Here is a 17,200-nt window from a genome sequence, read left to right as displayed (position 1 = left end):
CTTCTGGGTCCTTTCTTCATTTTAGGAATCTATAACTTTCTATCAAGTTTGCAGATGTTATGGCTTTAGGTTACTGCAAAATCATATATTATAGTTGGACTTCTTCATATTTGATGGTAAGCTCTCACAGAGAGACATGACACAGAGCAGCCAGAAAAAAAACTGAATACTTTAAATGAAGTCAGTGATACGGAGCTGCCAAAAGTTCAGACAAGATATTAGATTCATCTTGAGCCGAAAATATATAATCTTTTAAGAGACTGAGGATGGAATACAATGCACTAAACTAAAGAGGATGATCAAGACAAGACCAACAGTCCCCTTTAAATTCCATCAAGCTGCACCAAATTTCCTACAGTCATCAGTCCCCTAAATGTGTCTGATTTTATTTTTCAGTAAGATCCATGAATTGTTCCCTTGGTTAAAATTTCAAAAAATGCTTCCTCAGCCCACATCCCACCAAATCTGTTTCGAAGTTTTTGCATAATCCTGCAGACGAACCAACACAAAAATGAAAGGACGGGGTGGGGGGGGGAACATGACTTCCTTGTCAGAGGTAACAACATCTTCGCTGGAAGCCATATTAAAATTAGTCTCTTGAGACGATGAGAGGAAACGTCAGCAACATTTGCAGCGCAAAGTTACAAGCTGTTATTTCCAAACTGTGACCGCACCAGCAGATGAGCAGACTTTGCCCCAAGTTCTCAGCCAGGAGGTGTCTGTCTACAGGCGCCACTGAGCGATGACATCTGAACCTGATGACGGCCTCCCGCTGATTTTCTGGCCTCCACCTTGAATACTGATTTCAACTTTTCTCTAAACATAAACAAACACCTGCAGCGCGTGTCAGGTTGTAAAACCATTTGGTCATTCTCTGGTTGGCCATTACGTGAATTTAGGAGCTCTAGAAATGTGCGGTTGACCCCCGCATGGTTGCACAGTTTTCTTTTCATTCACTACCTAAATTATGTAGTTTACATCATTTCATATGAATGTGTTTATCAGATCTGAGGGGGCGTGTAGCTCACGCACATGCCCAGTCCATGTGTATGTAAAAGAGCGCGCATACTTGGGATATACTGGGTATTTGCCTGTCCATCTCCATCCATGTGATCCCTAGAAAGGATCAGGAGTTTCATGTGTCAGGACGATCCCCCCTGCAGGCGGCCGTTACTTCCAAACAAAACTTATGTACACCCCCTCCTCCCTGCCCGCTTTACCCCCTCCCCACTCATATGGAAGTTAATAAGAGAGACCCTCCAGAGACTTGCAGGCAGTGCAATCGCAAGACCTCCCCAAGTTTGACACCCAACAGCGCCGCGAGCACCGAGGGAATCATGCCTGTGCCCAAGAAAGCAGGTAGGCAAGCATCCTCACCTGAGTCCCTGCAGGGACCTGCAAGGGTCATTACACCATGTGGCAAATGAGCCAAAAGCATCTGTTATTTATCATTGACTCATGACTATGAGCATCTGTTTTTACATCAGGTCAATGACAAGTAAACTGTATTTAAATTTACAATGAATCATGGAATCTGTGGTGTTTTCCTGTGATTTAGATTCTGCAGTTAAATCCTAGCAGAATTAATTTGTTGCCGTGCAGGCTTAAAACTGGATCCCAATTTGAATCATCTTTTTGGATTTCTTCACATTTCTCTTACTGAAATGCATTTGCAAACCTTATTATTACCAGAAAAACGTAACACTTTTGTTTTATTTATATTTCAAATTCTAATTTATTTTCATAGATCGTTCCAATATCTGAAAAGTTCACATAAAATGCTTGAATATTCATCAGAATAGAGTCGTGCCCTTCTGTGTTATATTATTATCACTATGAGTCTCAGCTTTAGAAGGTTTAACTTTATTTATTGCTTGTCAAAGTGTTTTATTACACATTTATTATGTGTGTCATATGTTGTTTATTCGATGTTATTAAAGAACTTCATGCTGACCATTGCTGAAAGTCAGCGCGGGCCAAACATCCCTCCTCACCTTGGATCCTGCCAGCGCTCCGGCCCATTAATCATGTCAGCAAAGTGCTAGAAAGAGCTTCTCCCTGGGAGGTTATGGTTTCTCCTGCACTTGTGCCATCGCTTACCGAGCGCCCCTCATGTCAAAGCCCCCTCTGCAATTTCAGGGCTCACATTTCTACCCATCTTTCTCGTTTCCTTTCGTCCCACACCACGTGATGTGGTGGTGCCTCCATTGCTTCACTCCCTCACCTGTTGCACCATTTGTTGGCCTATTGTGGCTCTCCTGGCCTCTTTCAAACCCATGCCTGGACTTCCCCCACCTCCCCAAATGTTGCCCATCCCTCCCCTGAGTAATGAAGTGTGAAATGCTGCACGCTTAATGTAAAAGCCCAGCTCAGTTTTATTTGTGGTAGTTTGATTCTGCCACTACCTCTGCACTTTGACTTATCCTTAAGGAATCAGCACCATCAGAAGTTTCTGTCACCGGAATGGAAAGATAATTGATAACAGATCAATATTATTAGTTTTTATTGGCTGCATAAAATGTAATAATCAATGTATTTAATGTTTTTAATGTTGCGGGTCAGGAGCTAACTTAAAGCTTTCCTGCATAAATTATTTTTTTTCCCTACATCCTGCGTCCTCCACATGTGCCCTATTCCCTTTGCATCTCCATCTCACGCGTGCAATCACCGTGCGGAGCTTCCAGCCAAGGAATCTTCATACTTGACAGGAACCTGAGGGATGAGCCTGGGCTTGTGCCACCCCTACTCATCTCTCTCTCTGTCTCTCTCACTCTCTCTCTCTCTCTCTCTCTCTCTCTCCATCTTCCTCATCTGACTATACTGTCTGATCTTGCTGCCTCAGTGGGATGTTAGAAACTGATCCTCACAGATAAGGTGGCGACGTCCCTCTGAGAGGTGAGACTCAGGAAGGGGAAAAGTCTAACGCGTGTCCAATCAAAAAAATCCATGAAGCATGTGGAGGTCCAGCGATGACCTTTTAGCTAGGTTGCTGAAACACGCAGTCTGCAGGTGGATGGAACTCAAGTTTTATAGCTCGTCGTTGGTCCACATCAGAATTAATCTCAGATTGACCTCACTGAAGATATCTCATCCTCCTGAATTCTGCCTCTGTTAGCTTACTTTGTAGTAGTTCTTGCTCAAACTCATCGTTCATCCAGCCATTCAGCCATTATTCCGACTTGAATCTTTTTTACGGCCCCTCTGCCCTTAAATATGTTTACACCTCACACCTTTAGTCTTGCAGCCCGTCTCCTCCATGTCTCTGTTGCCACAATGTCAAGACATCAATCTTCTTGAGTAACTGTTTATCTCTATGGGGCTTTTCTGTTGATGCCTGTCCCGTTGAGCGTGGACAGGCATCAACAGGGGTTTAACCTCCACAGAGCAGCTGGGGAGCTATCAAACTGCATTTCCAGTCGCACCCCCCCCCCACCACCAGCTCAGTTTTGGCCAGCCTGATATCTCACTGTGAGGTTACCGAGGTGTTGAAGATGCCAGAAACACCTCGCAGATTTGAAGATGCATTTATTCACAGTGTAGAATTTCTCCAAACGTCTCCCAGTCTCTCCTCTGTAATTCCTCTTAATGCCTTGATCACCCCGACATTAATCCGCACGGCTTTTCTTTCATGGAGGCCCCCCACCAGCTCACCTGCTGTGTCCCTTTAATCGAGACACGACGAGGAAGATGGATGAAGTGATCTGTCACTTGGTGTCTCTCTGCTCCATCGTGATGTTTCCAATGAGGCCTGCATGACCTTTACTCCGTCCGTCCTGCCAGGTCTCCCCTTCATCTGGTCAGGGTCTGTCCCCTTCCCGCTCGCCGCCATTAATGTCCATACTGCAGTGAACATGCTGCTGAAGTAAGTAAGGACATGTGGACAAAATCCAAACTTGAATCAGATCTGTTTTTGAATCTTAACCCTCAGTGGAGTCCAATTATTATATCAGCATACCCAAGCAATTATCACATTTTCTGGTCTTAGTGGCTTAGGTCGAGTAATTGTATTCCACATAATAGTCTGCGTCATAACAGACACACCGAGTATTTAAGTTGATAATTACAGCACACGCTGTATTTTAGGCTATATAAGAGGAGTAATGGATTGTTGCTTGAAAAGTCAACCTTTAAAAAGACCCCACAACCCTCCTCAACTCATCAGACCTGCATGTCGACAAGATTCTGTGAAAGCAACTCAATCCCCCTCCATGTGTCCTCCAGGCTCTGCCAGGGCGGGCATACCACCCGAATGCGATGACCTCAGGCACATTGACGCCAGCTCTACGAGAGCCACAGGCCGACAATGGTCGCACTGCGGTCATTCAGTCCGTTTATATGCATGTTAATAATCCACATAAACACACAAATGGCTGATTTGTATACTATTCACACAATGACAAAAAAAAATAAAGCAAAGAACAAAAACCAAAAGACACAAATGATTTTGAATCAATGAAATCCTACATTGATGCATTCAGAACATGAACCAAACTGTAAATACGATAGAAAAGGACCAATTAGTTGTTGTTAAAGTAGAAGCCGGATGAACAAATTAAAACAATGAAAAATACCTGGTGGAATGTAACTAATTATATTTACACAAGTGCACATTTGAAGTACTTTTGCTTTGGTTTAACACTGTTTTTCTGTTTCAATAGATTTAATAACTTAAGACAGTTGTCAGATAACTGCAATGTTTGGCAAATTTGATTGAACTATTACCAATGTGGCTTTTCACAGTAATGTAAATGTAGTGTAGAAGATTAAAAGATTAGATTAGCTAAGATTTTTTTGGGTTCACTGACACGTGCAACTTCAGTGTTATGTAGAGAGTGGAAAGCTGCATCTAAAGAGAGTTTATCCTGATATATCCTCTCTTAAAGACACATTTTTATAGGTGTGCTTTCCCCTAGTTCCAATCTTAGTGACTATTTCAATCATTTTAATTTTTAACTTGTAAAGCACCTTGTACCTGTGTCTTTTGAAAGGATCTGTATAAATAAAGTTTATGATTATTGTTATTATATTATTATCATCATTTGCAAATAACATTATGCTGCAAAAGCAACCATGCCCCACTCCTACAGCCGTTTTCCAAGCCAAGGGCAGAGAGCTGTTGAAATGAATATTTTTCTTTTTTGTAATGACTCAAATTTTAATACAGAAAACAATAGAGAAAAGTGTTCAATGTGAGAAAATATCCAGAATATTTCCATTTGATGAAGTCAGGTAGCTTTTAAATGCAGCTTCAATGTAATTTAATGTCATATTTGCAGCGTGGGGAGGTAAATGTTATACTTAACCTCGTATAAAAGCATATGTGTCTTTAATTATGTAGAGGAAGTCTCATATACCTTGCAGCCCTGAGCTGTGACAAAATGACCAAAACACCCTTGTATGGAACTAGAAGCAAATTGAGTTTGTTTCGTCTAATTTTGGTGACACACAAATCAAGATGATGCAACTGTTAGGTGAGTAAGAATGATGAGGACCGAGCCTATTTGTCAGTGTGAAATCTGAGAGGTGGTAACATGAGCGAAGACTGACCAGTGCAAGTTTTTCCCCCGAATGCCAGCAGACAGGGTGACTCACGAACTGGAGGAGGAACAAATGAACAGAGATTACACACTGGCCTACGACATGACAAACATGCTCTGGGTGGTGTGAAGTAACAGCATCGTGCAGAAAGTGTATTCTTAGAATGAGACTCCTGCTGCTGTCAGTGGCCATGATGTGTGTGGTTAACAGATGCAGGCCCGGGCCTCTGGATTCCCCACGTTGAAACCTAAACCTTGAGCAGAAACTTCATGAATCAGTGCTGGGCCGACATTGCACACATACTCTACTGTGAATTAGTGCGGGTTGAGAGCAGCAGGTGATTTACTGGACGAGCGGCAGCCTGACAGAGGCACTGATGAAGGGGAGAGGCTGCGGAGAAAGATGAGAGGATTTAGAGTTAACTTGTCAGTGCCATCCTGAATAGTGTTGTGCATTTCATTTTACACAAGCCATTGTGAGGGGGATCTCTGGGGAGAGGCCATAAAGCATCCCATATCTATTTGTCACTTTGCTGCCATAGATGTGAAATAAACACACACACACACACACACACTCTGATTCACTCTCATCTCTTTCTATTACAGGAAGAAAAAACAGTGCAGCTCCCGTGGAAGGTAAAGAGCAACATTTGTTACTGCTGTTGGATTGTCTTCGTAAATCACCAAAAGGAGAACAAGATCAGTTCATTAAATTCAATAGATGGTGTCGTGTAAATCTGATCATCCACACGTGATAAAGTAAATACATTTTCCCTCTAATGCTCTGATTATCTCTCCTGTCTGTTCCCTCAGAGAAGCTGCCGCCATATGAGCCAAATGTCCCTGAACCCACCACCAGGGCTGACTTCATGAAATGTAACTTTTATTTAATTTTTTTTCAAAAGAAATCCAGCATCACTGCCATACAGTATGGCTCACTCCCAGTATTGATTAAAGCTACTTGAGGATAGTAGCGCAGTGAAGTATGGAGTCTTTGTTGTGCCAAATATGATTTATTAAGTCATTAAAAAAGTTTAATGCATTTAAAATATTTAGAATGTAATCGATTTATAATTATTAACACAGAGAATAATACAACAATATAAGTGATTAATCAAGAAATGTTTGTTTTCACATTTAAGCAGATTTTTAGATCTGGTAACACTTTTGTTACTCGGGTAACTTTAAACACAAAGTCAATAAGCTTGGTTAAATGTAAATGTTTTTTTATGCCTAAACTTATTCCACAAATCCCTGGTTGTTTGACTTTGGCTCACATACTGTATCTCTGTATCTCTGTTTCCAACCAGTCACTCAGAAACACATTTTAAGGGTCATCTCCTTCATTTCTTTTTCTGTATATCAACTTGATGAGATGTAGTGTTTCTCATTTACAAATGCAGATATTTGTAGCAGTAGATATTACATTTTAAATCTGAAATGGGAATATAAAAATGAAGGTTGAACTGTTGCAGTTTCATTGTTAAGCGGGGTCTAATTTAACTTCACAACAAAACTGGGCCTTTTTAAAACTCCAAAGTATATATTCAGATTAACTTTTATCTCTACCTTCTATTCAGTGGGATTTCCCTTACTTCTTCATTTTCTGTTCTTATCTTCTCAGACCTGTTTTTGTGTCTCCAGGTCATCTGTCATATTTCTGTCTCTTATCTCCCTGACTTTTGTTTTCATGTGTCCCTCCTCCCTTCTCTCAGATTTTTTCCAGCCCTCTCTGGATGATAAAACTGCACAGAAACTGTTGTGGATTTCAGAGGGCAGCTCCAAAGTGGCTCGTACGTCTGATGCAGTCTGCCCGTATCCCAACAGGCCTGAGAGATACGACCACTCACCACAGGTAGGTGGCTAATAAAACAGGAATCAAACCTGCAGTGTTGTCATCACTAGTCATTGTGGAAAAGATGCACTTGAACATGACAGGGAGGTCATGTGACAAAACAGTTTGAGGAGTGCTTTAATCGAGAACACTTATGTTCTTAATGAGCAAAAAGAGTAGCAGGTAGCATGAATTTGAAATACTTGAATAAAGCTTCTCAAAATTGTACTTAATTACAGTAGCTGAGTAAATTAACAGTTATTTTCAGACACTAGTTTCCTTATAAATACTTTGTGTTGTTTCCTGCACTTATTTCAAAATAAATTTTCACTCCTCAATAAACTACATTATGTCTTGTATTTTTTTGACCATGGACCATGTCTCATCTACTAACATGGAGAAGGTAAGGTTTATGACTTACTGCAGCCAGCCACCAGGGGGCTATCAAGAAGTTTTGGCTTTACTTTTTGTGGAACTGTCCACCATTTTATATAACAACTAAATAAAAGTGTTTCTTTTTTCATCAAAATGAGTTGTTGATCTATTCTTTATATAAGCAACTGTAATTCTGACACTTGTGTAATGTTGGACCTTCTCCTCAGGTGCTGTGTAAGGAGAATCTGCTGGGCCATCGAGGGTACTGGGAGGTGGAATACGAAGGGTGGGTGGTGATCGGGGTGGTCTGCGAGAGTGCGCCCCGGAAGGTGCAGGAGGGGGCCTGCGGCCTCGGGGAGAACAGCGGCTCCTGGGGCGTTGGCTGGTCCGGCTCCTGCTATCAGGTCTGGCACAACGGCGAGAATGTGGACATCCAACTCCCCCCGTCCACCACCATGGGAGTGTATGTTGACCAGCCTGCCGGCATCATCAAGTTCCTGTTGGTGGAGGGGGAGGGCGAGAAGGAGGTGCGGCTGATTCACAAGTTCAAGGCCAACGTCCAGGAAAAGCTTTTCCCCGGGTTCTGGGTCGGCACCAATTCCTTCTCCCTCATCCGGAAAAAGGATCAGTGACAAATTAGAACGGGTTTGGGCTGCGGGGTGCGGGGGTGGGGTCACAGGGTGTAAATTTAAGAAGGTGTCAAGTTGTTTGGGGAACAAGTGTTGGAGTTGTAGAGCAGAACCGAAGCACGTCGAGAAATTTGTGTAGCTTGTGTTTGCTTTCTCCGGTGCATGAAGAATGCTGTTCAAATCTAAATATAACCAAATATGCCTTATTATTTTTATTTATTATTGCATTTACAAATTTAATTTAAGTTAGAAAATAGGCAAAGTTGTGTATGTTTATGTATACACAGAGCTTTACATGTACTTGAGTGCTTGATTAACTTTAGAGTCTATGTATTTTTTATGTGCTGAATGTAGACAATAAATTCAATTGTTGTGTAATATTACTGACACCATGTTTCTTTATGCCTCAACACCAGCGACAGCTAGTGTTCTATTTTCGGGTAGTCTGTCCGTCCCATTCTTGTGAATACGATATCTCAAGAAGGCTTCGAGAGAATTTCCTCAAATTCAAAACAAACATTCATTTGGACTCAGGGATGAACTGATTAGATTTTGGTTGAAGGTCCAAGGTCATTGCAATGGTCATCAAAGGTCCAAGGACCTTACAAAAAATGTTTTCGGCCTCTTGAACATGGGGATTTCAAATTTTCATCAGTTGTCACTTGTACTCAAAGATCAATTGATTAGATTTCACAGGTCAAAGGTCACAGTAATCTCATGAATATGTAAAAATAAAATGATATAGACTGGTGGAGGGGTACAACTGAAGGGCTGTATTATTTTGTAGTCCTAAATATAGCCATTGATTTTATAGTGTAGTACCAATGCCCTCCAGAGGATCTCCGTGGTATTGCATCCTCACACAAAATCACAACGAGTCTTCTCTCTTGGTGTTGCTCCTTTATTAACAACAAAAGTAATTCATGGAACATTTAATTGTTTTTGAAATGTCAAATGTGGACATCTTTTTCAATCAAACCATCTTCTCTTTTTCCACACACACACACACACACACACACAGTCACACACACTCACTTCCTCATTCACTCAACATCCGGAGCGAAGAAACAAAACAAAAAAGAACACCAACCCCTATAACGCTGCATCGATTTACAATCATCCGATCAGTCAGTCATTCATTGGCAAAAGTAAAAGTACAAACAGGCATGTTATGAGGAGGTGCTGGGGTCCTCCGCTCACATTTTTTAAAAGCAACAAGCTTCGTGTTACTTTAACCTTTTCCTCAGGTCCAGTACTAATGTAGTGTTTGGAGACGTGAAGTCACTAGTGTTGTGAAATGTGTAGTGACGAGGTGGTGGGTGGTTGGTTGGTTGGTTGGTGGAGTGATAGTGTTGAAAATGTTATTAGTGTTCATAACATTTCTTTCTCCGTTACTCCTCGAAGCATGTGCCGTAAATTTTGGTTAGTGAGATAAATGGAGGTCCTAGCCTTTACACCGTTTCACAAACTGTACATCACATCTGCCAAAATACAGGCCCCGCCTTATCCCTCGGTTGTCATGACAATATCTTTCTCCACGTTTCCTTTTCCACTCTCAATCGCTCCCCTCTATCCCTTTCTCTGTCTTCCCTCTGCTCGTCTCACACTCTCAGTGCTTGAGGGAGAAGTCCCCGGTGTTGAGACGGGGCCGAGGCAGGGCCCCAAACATTTCGGTCCCGTCGGTGGCTCCGGGGGCCAGCAGGGCTTTCATACTGGCAGCAATGTGCTCCAAGTCAGCACAGCCCACCTGAAGGGGACACACACACACACATAGAGGGCACAGGAGGGTCATGGGGGGTCAGAGACGAGAACCTGGGCGTTAAAGGGAAAATTCCAAATTCACACTATTATGAGATGTTTTTTGTAAAATATTTTTCCATTATGACCTCACACAAATGTCACACATACTTTTACGGTCACATGAACTGATGGAGCTGTCGTGGCCATTAGCTTGTGCATCAGAATACTGAGAGGTGAATTGTTTCTTTGTCTTGGTCTTTAGACGCCATGAAACATGTCAGCATCAACAACAACATCAGAAGACAAACAACAGCTTGTTTTATTCATCAGTTCTCTCATTACCTTTCTTTTAGGAAAATGAATTTCAATTTAACAAATGAAAGCAGAACATTTTATTTTATCTATAGAATTTATTTCTAAAGGTTAAAGTAAATGAAATTGTCTATTGGATGGAGAAAAACAACTATCAGTCACTCCTCGTGGCAGATGAAGCAGCAGCAGATTTACAAACACCCAATTCTCTTTTAAATCACATCCTTCCCTCAGGTTTCATGCTGATCCGTCCAGTAGATGACAATATAACCTCCCTCGCAGAGACAAACGTAATTCCAATACTTGTTTTAGTCAAGTATTGAAGTATGATGGAAAACCAGTGGACATATGACCTATAAGTATACTGTATATTATATCATGCTTGTTTCAGTACTTCCCAGCAATATTTAACACAAATTCTTAATGATATAATTTAATAAGCTTACGCAACTTGTACTTGTATTATTGTCAAAAATCTGCACTTCCATGATCTTCTGTAGGCAGCAGCAGAGATTAGGGGGCTCAGAGGGGGCACAGCTTGCCAAATTTAAGAAAGGGAAGAAATTCCTGGCTCTAACTATTGATCCGGATCCACCCTGTTCTAGAGAGTTGGGGTCTCACCGCCTGCAGTTCACACCAACATAGACAAAATGATCTTTAATGCGGTTTCAATGTCTGTTAAATATGTAACAAACACAAATATTCACAATGCTCCCTGTCCCTGTTTCAAAGTAAAAGCACTCTAGAACTTAGACCTACTTTTATTAAAGAAATACAGAGATCTTACAAGAAACCTCACAGAGCAGCTCCACAGCGCACACACAGCAAACACTGTCAGGACACATGCCCTCTGTGTGGCCTGGGTGTAATTTGGTTCTTGCTCAGGTCGTGCCTCACCCCTCCACAAAGTTTCATGGAAATGGGTTTGTGACTGTCAGACAAACACTGATGAAGACAAAACCTCCTCAGCTGAGTGGATTACTCAACTAGATTAGCTCCAGAAACACGAGCAGTAATATTCACATATTAGAAAAAAAATCAGGCAATGATGATAATGCATGAATTATTTTTGTCCCGGTGATGAAAACAGGTTAAAGGTCCAGTGAGTAAGATTTAGGTGAAAGGGATCTATTGGCAGAAATTCAATACAAAATAATCCTAGGGATGGTTTCATTGGTGTGTTTCATCTTACTTGTACAAATTGCTCTTTTCTATACCTTAGAATAGCCCCTTTATATTTAAATACTTTACGTTTACGCCAGAGTGGGTCCTCTCTATGGAGGCCGCCATGTTTTTTGTACAGTTACTGGACAAACTAAACACCTTTTGAGTTTCTATGACAACTGAAGGCTACCATAGGTTCTCTCTCATGTTTGGAAGGGGAGAGTGAGGGGAGGGTGAGCTGCGACATGCAACTTCACCGCTAGATTTCATTAAATTCTCACCGTGCAAACATCATAAGGATCTTCAGTGACAAGATACTGTGTGTGTTCGAGTGTGTTCTCACCCGCTCTCTGCTGTTGCCGTCTCCCTGAGCGCCTCGGTTTCCTCTGCAGCTCCACACGGGCACAGATACAGGCAGCGAGCGGGCCAGAGCCATTGGGTGGGCGTGACGGGATGAGTAAGCAGCCTGACCCATGGCCATGCCACGAGGAGGTGGAGGGGCGTCCTCACTCAAAGAGCCTGAGACAGATAGAAAAAAAATAAAAATGAATGGAGATAATGAATGTATACAGACATACATAAAGTCAAGATATCAAACTCTTACCATCAGTGCTCTCCTCCTCCCCATCAGATTCAAAGAACGGCTCGCAGTCCCTAGACAGAGAGTCCTCGTCCATCGAGAACACACCTGCAGCAGAAGGACGATAAATCGTAAGAACACTAAAATAGACACAGATAAACCGGGGGGGGGGGGGGGGGTTTACATTGAATTGAATTTGCACAGTGTCACAATCGCAGGAATATTATTAGACTAGAGTTAAATGTGAAATAACAGCAGTGGCAGAGACCAACTGTCTCGCTCCTCACCTGCACTTTCATTCCCATAGGGTCTCCTCTCATCCATGTCGTCCTCCTCTTCCTCCTCTTCACACTCTTCTTCCAAATCCACAATCCCAGACCTCTGTCTCCCTCGCTCGGCCTCCAGCATGCTACTCTCCCTCTCTTCGTTCCCGTTCTGCCCGGCACCCTGCCCGGTGCCAGCTCCTGAGCTGTAGATTGACGGGTAGTTTTGGGAGTACTGTCTGCTGTTGGGGCTGACTCCGCCCACACCACCGTCTCCTGTAAAGCTCTGTGACAACAGCAAAACAACCCAGCATATTACGGATGAGAACACTGCGATTGAGGAGTACCACAGTGCAGTGTGACACACAAGCAGACCACTCACCCCCCTGTGTCCTGGGTCAGAGGTCAGGTCAACCACCAGCTTGGTTCCACCCTCCCCCCCAGCCTGGCGTGTGTGCTTTTGGGCTGTTAGCATGGTCGTGGAGTGCAGCACGCCAATGTCGTCCATGTAGCGGCGTGCCGACTCAGCCAGAAACCCCTGACCCCAGACGCTGTAGGAGAAATCACACTCCCTCGGAAAGGCACTGCAGCTCTCCCGCTTCCTCACCCCATCGCCGACGCCCGCTGACAACCGGAACTTCTTACAGGCTGTCAGTATAGCTAGGTCACAGCCAGTCTTTTGGCAGTATGTTTCCACTGCAGAAAGTAGCGCCAGCCAGCTCTCCTTGTGGTTGTCTGGGATCTCGGGCTCGGACAACTGCGTGATGGAGGCCATGATGTTGCTAAGAGCTGTTTATAGCTTTCTTTAGTGGACTACGTTGACGTGAACAATGCTGATGAATGTTGAAGAGTTTAGAGAATAACCAGAAGCTCAGATACGACTGATTCTGGAGGGCATTAAACTCAATAAAGCACAGTTACAAGTAATCAGTTTAAACTTTGGTAGCTGTGGTCATCTAAAAACTTGAGATCTGTTTCTTCTGTCTTGCTGGTGTTGAAAATGTTTTTGCACTCGTGAGGATGCAGGGGAAAGAATGCTTGATCAGGTAGAGAGGCACTAGGTGACTTAAAGATATGATAAATATATTAATGTAAATATATGTATATTTATAGTGGCCGATGTCCTTACACACACTGGAGAGCCAGGGGAGAGAAAAGATGCTGCCACGTTGCTGGTGATACCTGGGTAAATAAAAAAAAATATGAGTAAACACAGGGTCAACAGCACAATGAAAGGTGTTATCATAAAATATATAAAAGGAGAAAATTAATTTAAACACAGTAGATGACAATTAAAATCAAATACAAAACATAACCCAGTATTTATCATCTCAAGAGCTCAGTCTGTATGAAACTCATTCCTTTATTCTGCAACAACTGCCAGCTGTTGAACTACAACTAACTGAGCTGACAGAAACTTTGCATTTAGAAAAAACTAGTTCTCAAAAAAAACCAACCTGTAAGGGTGAAACAACAATAATCATTTTTATAATTTAGGCAACATGCAATATTGGGTAACACTCCTGGGCTGGGTGTGGACATTTTTGTTCTTGTTTTACTGCGTCAGTGTGTGACGCCAGGATTGTTTCTCTTCGTAACATCTGGCAAATAGTCTACATGCAGACTAATACAGTGCATATCCAGCATATGTGTGGTTAGCAACAATCCATACTAAATGAGATAAGAAAATAGGGAAACAGGAAGTGCAGAGGGGGTTTGATAAAGACAAACTAGACAAGAGGAAAACAGGAAAAAAGAAAAAGGAACCTAATGTAATGTTACATGTTTGATTTTTAACAAACCAGATCCTGCTTTAATAGTAAACTGATTTTATTTGAATATTACAATATTCGTCAGACATAGAGACTGATTTCAATGTCATCTGTCCACTTATTTCTGACATGTTATGCGAAAAACAATTAATAATTATGATATTGAACATGATCCTTAGCAGATCTAGTTACCATACCTGTCCCCATAACCAGAACATGGGACAGAAGTGGCAGTCACCTTATCTCAGCTTAAACTTGATACTGTCCTCATCACTGACTGTTTCTATTGTTTGAAGAAAAAAGGAAAAACGCATGGCTATTTTTCCTCAGTAAAAATATTGATTTTAGCTTTTCATTCCCTATTTACCTTTACACAGCTTGCAATCTTAGGGCAAGGGTCTGCTGCCACTTACTGAAAACTAGGGGGGACAGAGCGCCATCAGGGCCCCTAGGACACAAGTGTATACTATATAAGAAGCGGTGGGACAAAATATTGATACTGCAATCTATTGTCATCCTGACTCATGAGATACAATCAGCTGGCACCAAATATCAATACTTAGTTATTTAGTTTTATATAAATAAAGTTTTGACTTTTGCCAGTTTAGGGATATTTTACATTAGAATGATGGAATATGCAACAAGTTACAGTGTGTTTGTTAAAAACTTGAGAGACACTAAGATAAGACTTAAAGCACTTTCTTGTACATTGTCTCATCTCAGTTTGTTTGTGTGAACCTGACACCAAACTGCAGTGAATAAATACACAGACGCTACACTTCACCTGTTATGGGGCATTTTGAACTCCTCTATGCTCAGATAACGTGATGCATTGTTATAGGATTGTCTTGCAATATATTGGTCATCGCAGAATTGCTGTATCGTGATATTCTTGTTATCGTGGGCTATCTCACCTATGGTTTCTTAGGTTACGCTGCGATTCCCACCCCCTGTATATAACTTGGTTAAATATTGGTAATTACACATTTATAAAGTTAACAAACAGTGCAAACAGGCAGTAAGGAGATATGTTGAGACATGAAATGAGTTACAAATGAAGAAGCCTGAGTCTGGTCCAGAAATATCCGGTTTACAGATAAGACTTGAAATAAATGCACAGACCTGTCGTTTACCTCCTCTAGTTGAAGTGAATTGATTTGCATGTGTTTGATTACGTGCAACTAAAGTCGTAAACACAAGCTGTGCAGACGGATGTGTCCTCTGACTGTGTCGCAGCCCCCACCTCTGTGTGTGAGCTGCATGACACCAGCCGATGCTAACTACTGTAGCTACTGTAGCTTCCTAATGACCCAGCTCTCCATTGATCCCCTCTCTGCCGTGTAAGCAGCCGTCCTGCCTGGGTTTAACCCGCAGACCACGCACTCCTCAGCCCCTGTTGTTGTTGTTGTTGTTGTTGTTGATCGGGTTGTTTACCCACTGTTCTGTGCAGCCACTTCATCATGGACCCTCGTTTCACCTCCATTTTTCTGGCTTTTAGCACGAGCCGAGACGCGCAAGTGTAAATTACGGAAGCTCGGGAGGACGTTCACCCACCTGTTCGTGTCCTGTCTTCCACGTTACCAGATGTTAATCGATCTTTAACTTTACTTCTTGTTTTATCGCTCAGATTCTGCTTCTCCCACGATTTCTCTCCCCCAGCTAGGCTCTGCACCCGCAGCAAGCTAGCAAGGAGCAATCACAGCGCTTCCGGTCGAGGATTTAAAAATAAAAGCACTTGTTTTTGCAAAGTTTCATAGACAGTTATCACATGAAAACAGCAATAATAATAATAATAATAATAATAATAATAATAGTTGTTCAAAAATTGAAAATCGACAGTACAACACAGTAACCCTTCTATTTCATACTGTGTGGTGTATTGAAAATATAATGCAGTGTCAAAAATTAAACTGCAAAACAGTGTGTGTATGTTAAAGCATCAACAATTATATTAGAATAATGTTACCTTATAAAATATTAATCTGATATGGGTTGTGCTTTCATTTCTACAATGTGGACTTACTTTGGCTTCTGTCTTATCACTTTTGTCATCAGCTAGATATATTCATAATTTATAACAAATATCATTCATTCTTTTTCTGTAACACAATCTGTGTGTAAGCATTTATATTTGGTTCACCTTCATTTGCACTTTGACAATTGAACGTACCCAATTGAAGCTTTTATTTTGAAATGTACACTCAGCCACCATACGCTTTTGTCTCAGTAAGCTCAACTTGGCGTAGCTCTGACGTCACCTGTTTACTGCCTTCCAATCGAACGCACGTTGTACACGTGATCGAGTGCTGTGAACGGGCTCGTCCTTTCCTTGTTCTCGTGCACGTGTACAGCCCACCAACTCCTCACCTGCTCCACCAACCCAACTCTGTAGAGTCTGTGCAACCCACACAGCAGCTGCTCACTCAGCTGCAAAGACACTCAAATTGCTACAAAGGAAAATTCTTAACACTGCAAAACACTAAAAACTGGTACAGCGAAACTCAAATCTGATGCAAAGACACAAAAGACTGCTATAAAGACAAATACAGCTGAAAAAGATACTCAAATCTGATGCAAAGAAACTCATATATGATGCAATTACACAAAAACAGCTGCAAAGAAACTCAAATATGATGCAAAGAAACTCAAATCTGATGCAATGACACAAAAACAGCTGCAAAGAAACTCAAATCTGATGCAATGACACAAAAACAGCTGCAAGGAAAACTCAAATCTGATGCAGATAAACTCAAATCTGATGCAAAGACACTTAAACAGCTTTTACCATACTAAAATAGTTACAAAGAAATAAAAAAAACTGTTGCAAAGAACTCTAAACTGATGCAAAAACACTAAAAACAGCTATAAAGAAACTTATAACTGCTGCAAATAATCTAAAAAAAGATGCACAGTTGACAAAACAGCTGCAAAGAAACTCAAAATAGCTCAAAAGACCATAAAACTGTTACAAGGAAATTCAAAACAACTGCAAAG

General features: G+C 41.7%; 2 protein-coding genes across 2 annotated transcripts; one reads left to right on the top strand and one right to left on the bottom strand.

Moving 5' to 3' along the window:
* The first annotated feature begins 1,220 nt into the window (after positions 1 to 1,220).
* On the top strand, positions 1,221 to 8,758 carry LOC109634171 (tripartite motif-containing protein 16). Its single transcript, XM_020094471.2, has 5 exons — positions 1,221 to 1,359; positions 6,144 to 6,173; positions 6,351 to 6,413; positions 7,253 to 7,392; positions 7,974 to 8,758. Exons 1-5 carry the CDS (start codon positions 1,236 to 1,238, stop codon positions 8,376 to 8,378), a joined length of 762 nt encoding a protein of 253 aa, XP_019950030.2. The 5' UTR covers positions 1,221 to 1,235; the 3' UTR covers positions 8,379 to 8,758.
* A 502-nt stretch (positions 8,759 to 9,260) lies between these two features.
* On the bottom strand, positions 9,261 to 16,728 carry akt1s1 (AKT1 substrate 1 (proline-rich)). Its single transcript, XM_020094791.2, has 6 exons — positions 15,761 to 16,728; positions 12,817 to 13,616; positions 12,459 to 12,720; positions 12,196 to 12,279; positions 11,935 to 12,110; positions 9,261 to 10,122 (listed from the first exon to the last, which is right to left on the bottom strand). Exons 2-6 carry the CDS (start codon positions 13,207 to 13,209, stop codon positions 9,985 to 9,987), a joined length of 1,053 nt encoding a protein of 350 aa, XP_019950350.1. The 5' UTR covers positions 13,210 to 13,616; positions 15,761 to 16,728; the 3' UTR covers positions 9,261 to 9,984.
* Positions 16,729 to 17,200: the final 472 nt, after the last annotated feature.

This window comes from Paralichthys olivaceus, chromosome 5 (genome assembly GCF_024713975.1).
Source record: "Paralichthys olivaceus isolate ysfri-2021 chromosome 5, ASM2471397v2, whole genome shotgun sequence".
Lineage (NCBI taxonomy): Eukaryota > Metazoa > Chordata > Actinopteri > Pleuronectiformes > Paralichthyidae > Paralichthys > Paralichthys olivaceus.
This window is presented reverse-complemented; position numbering and strand designations above follow the sequence as displayed.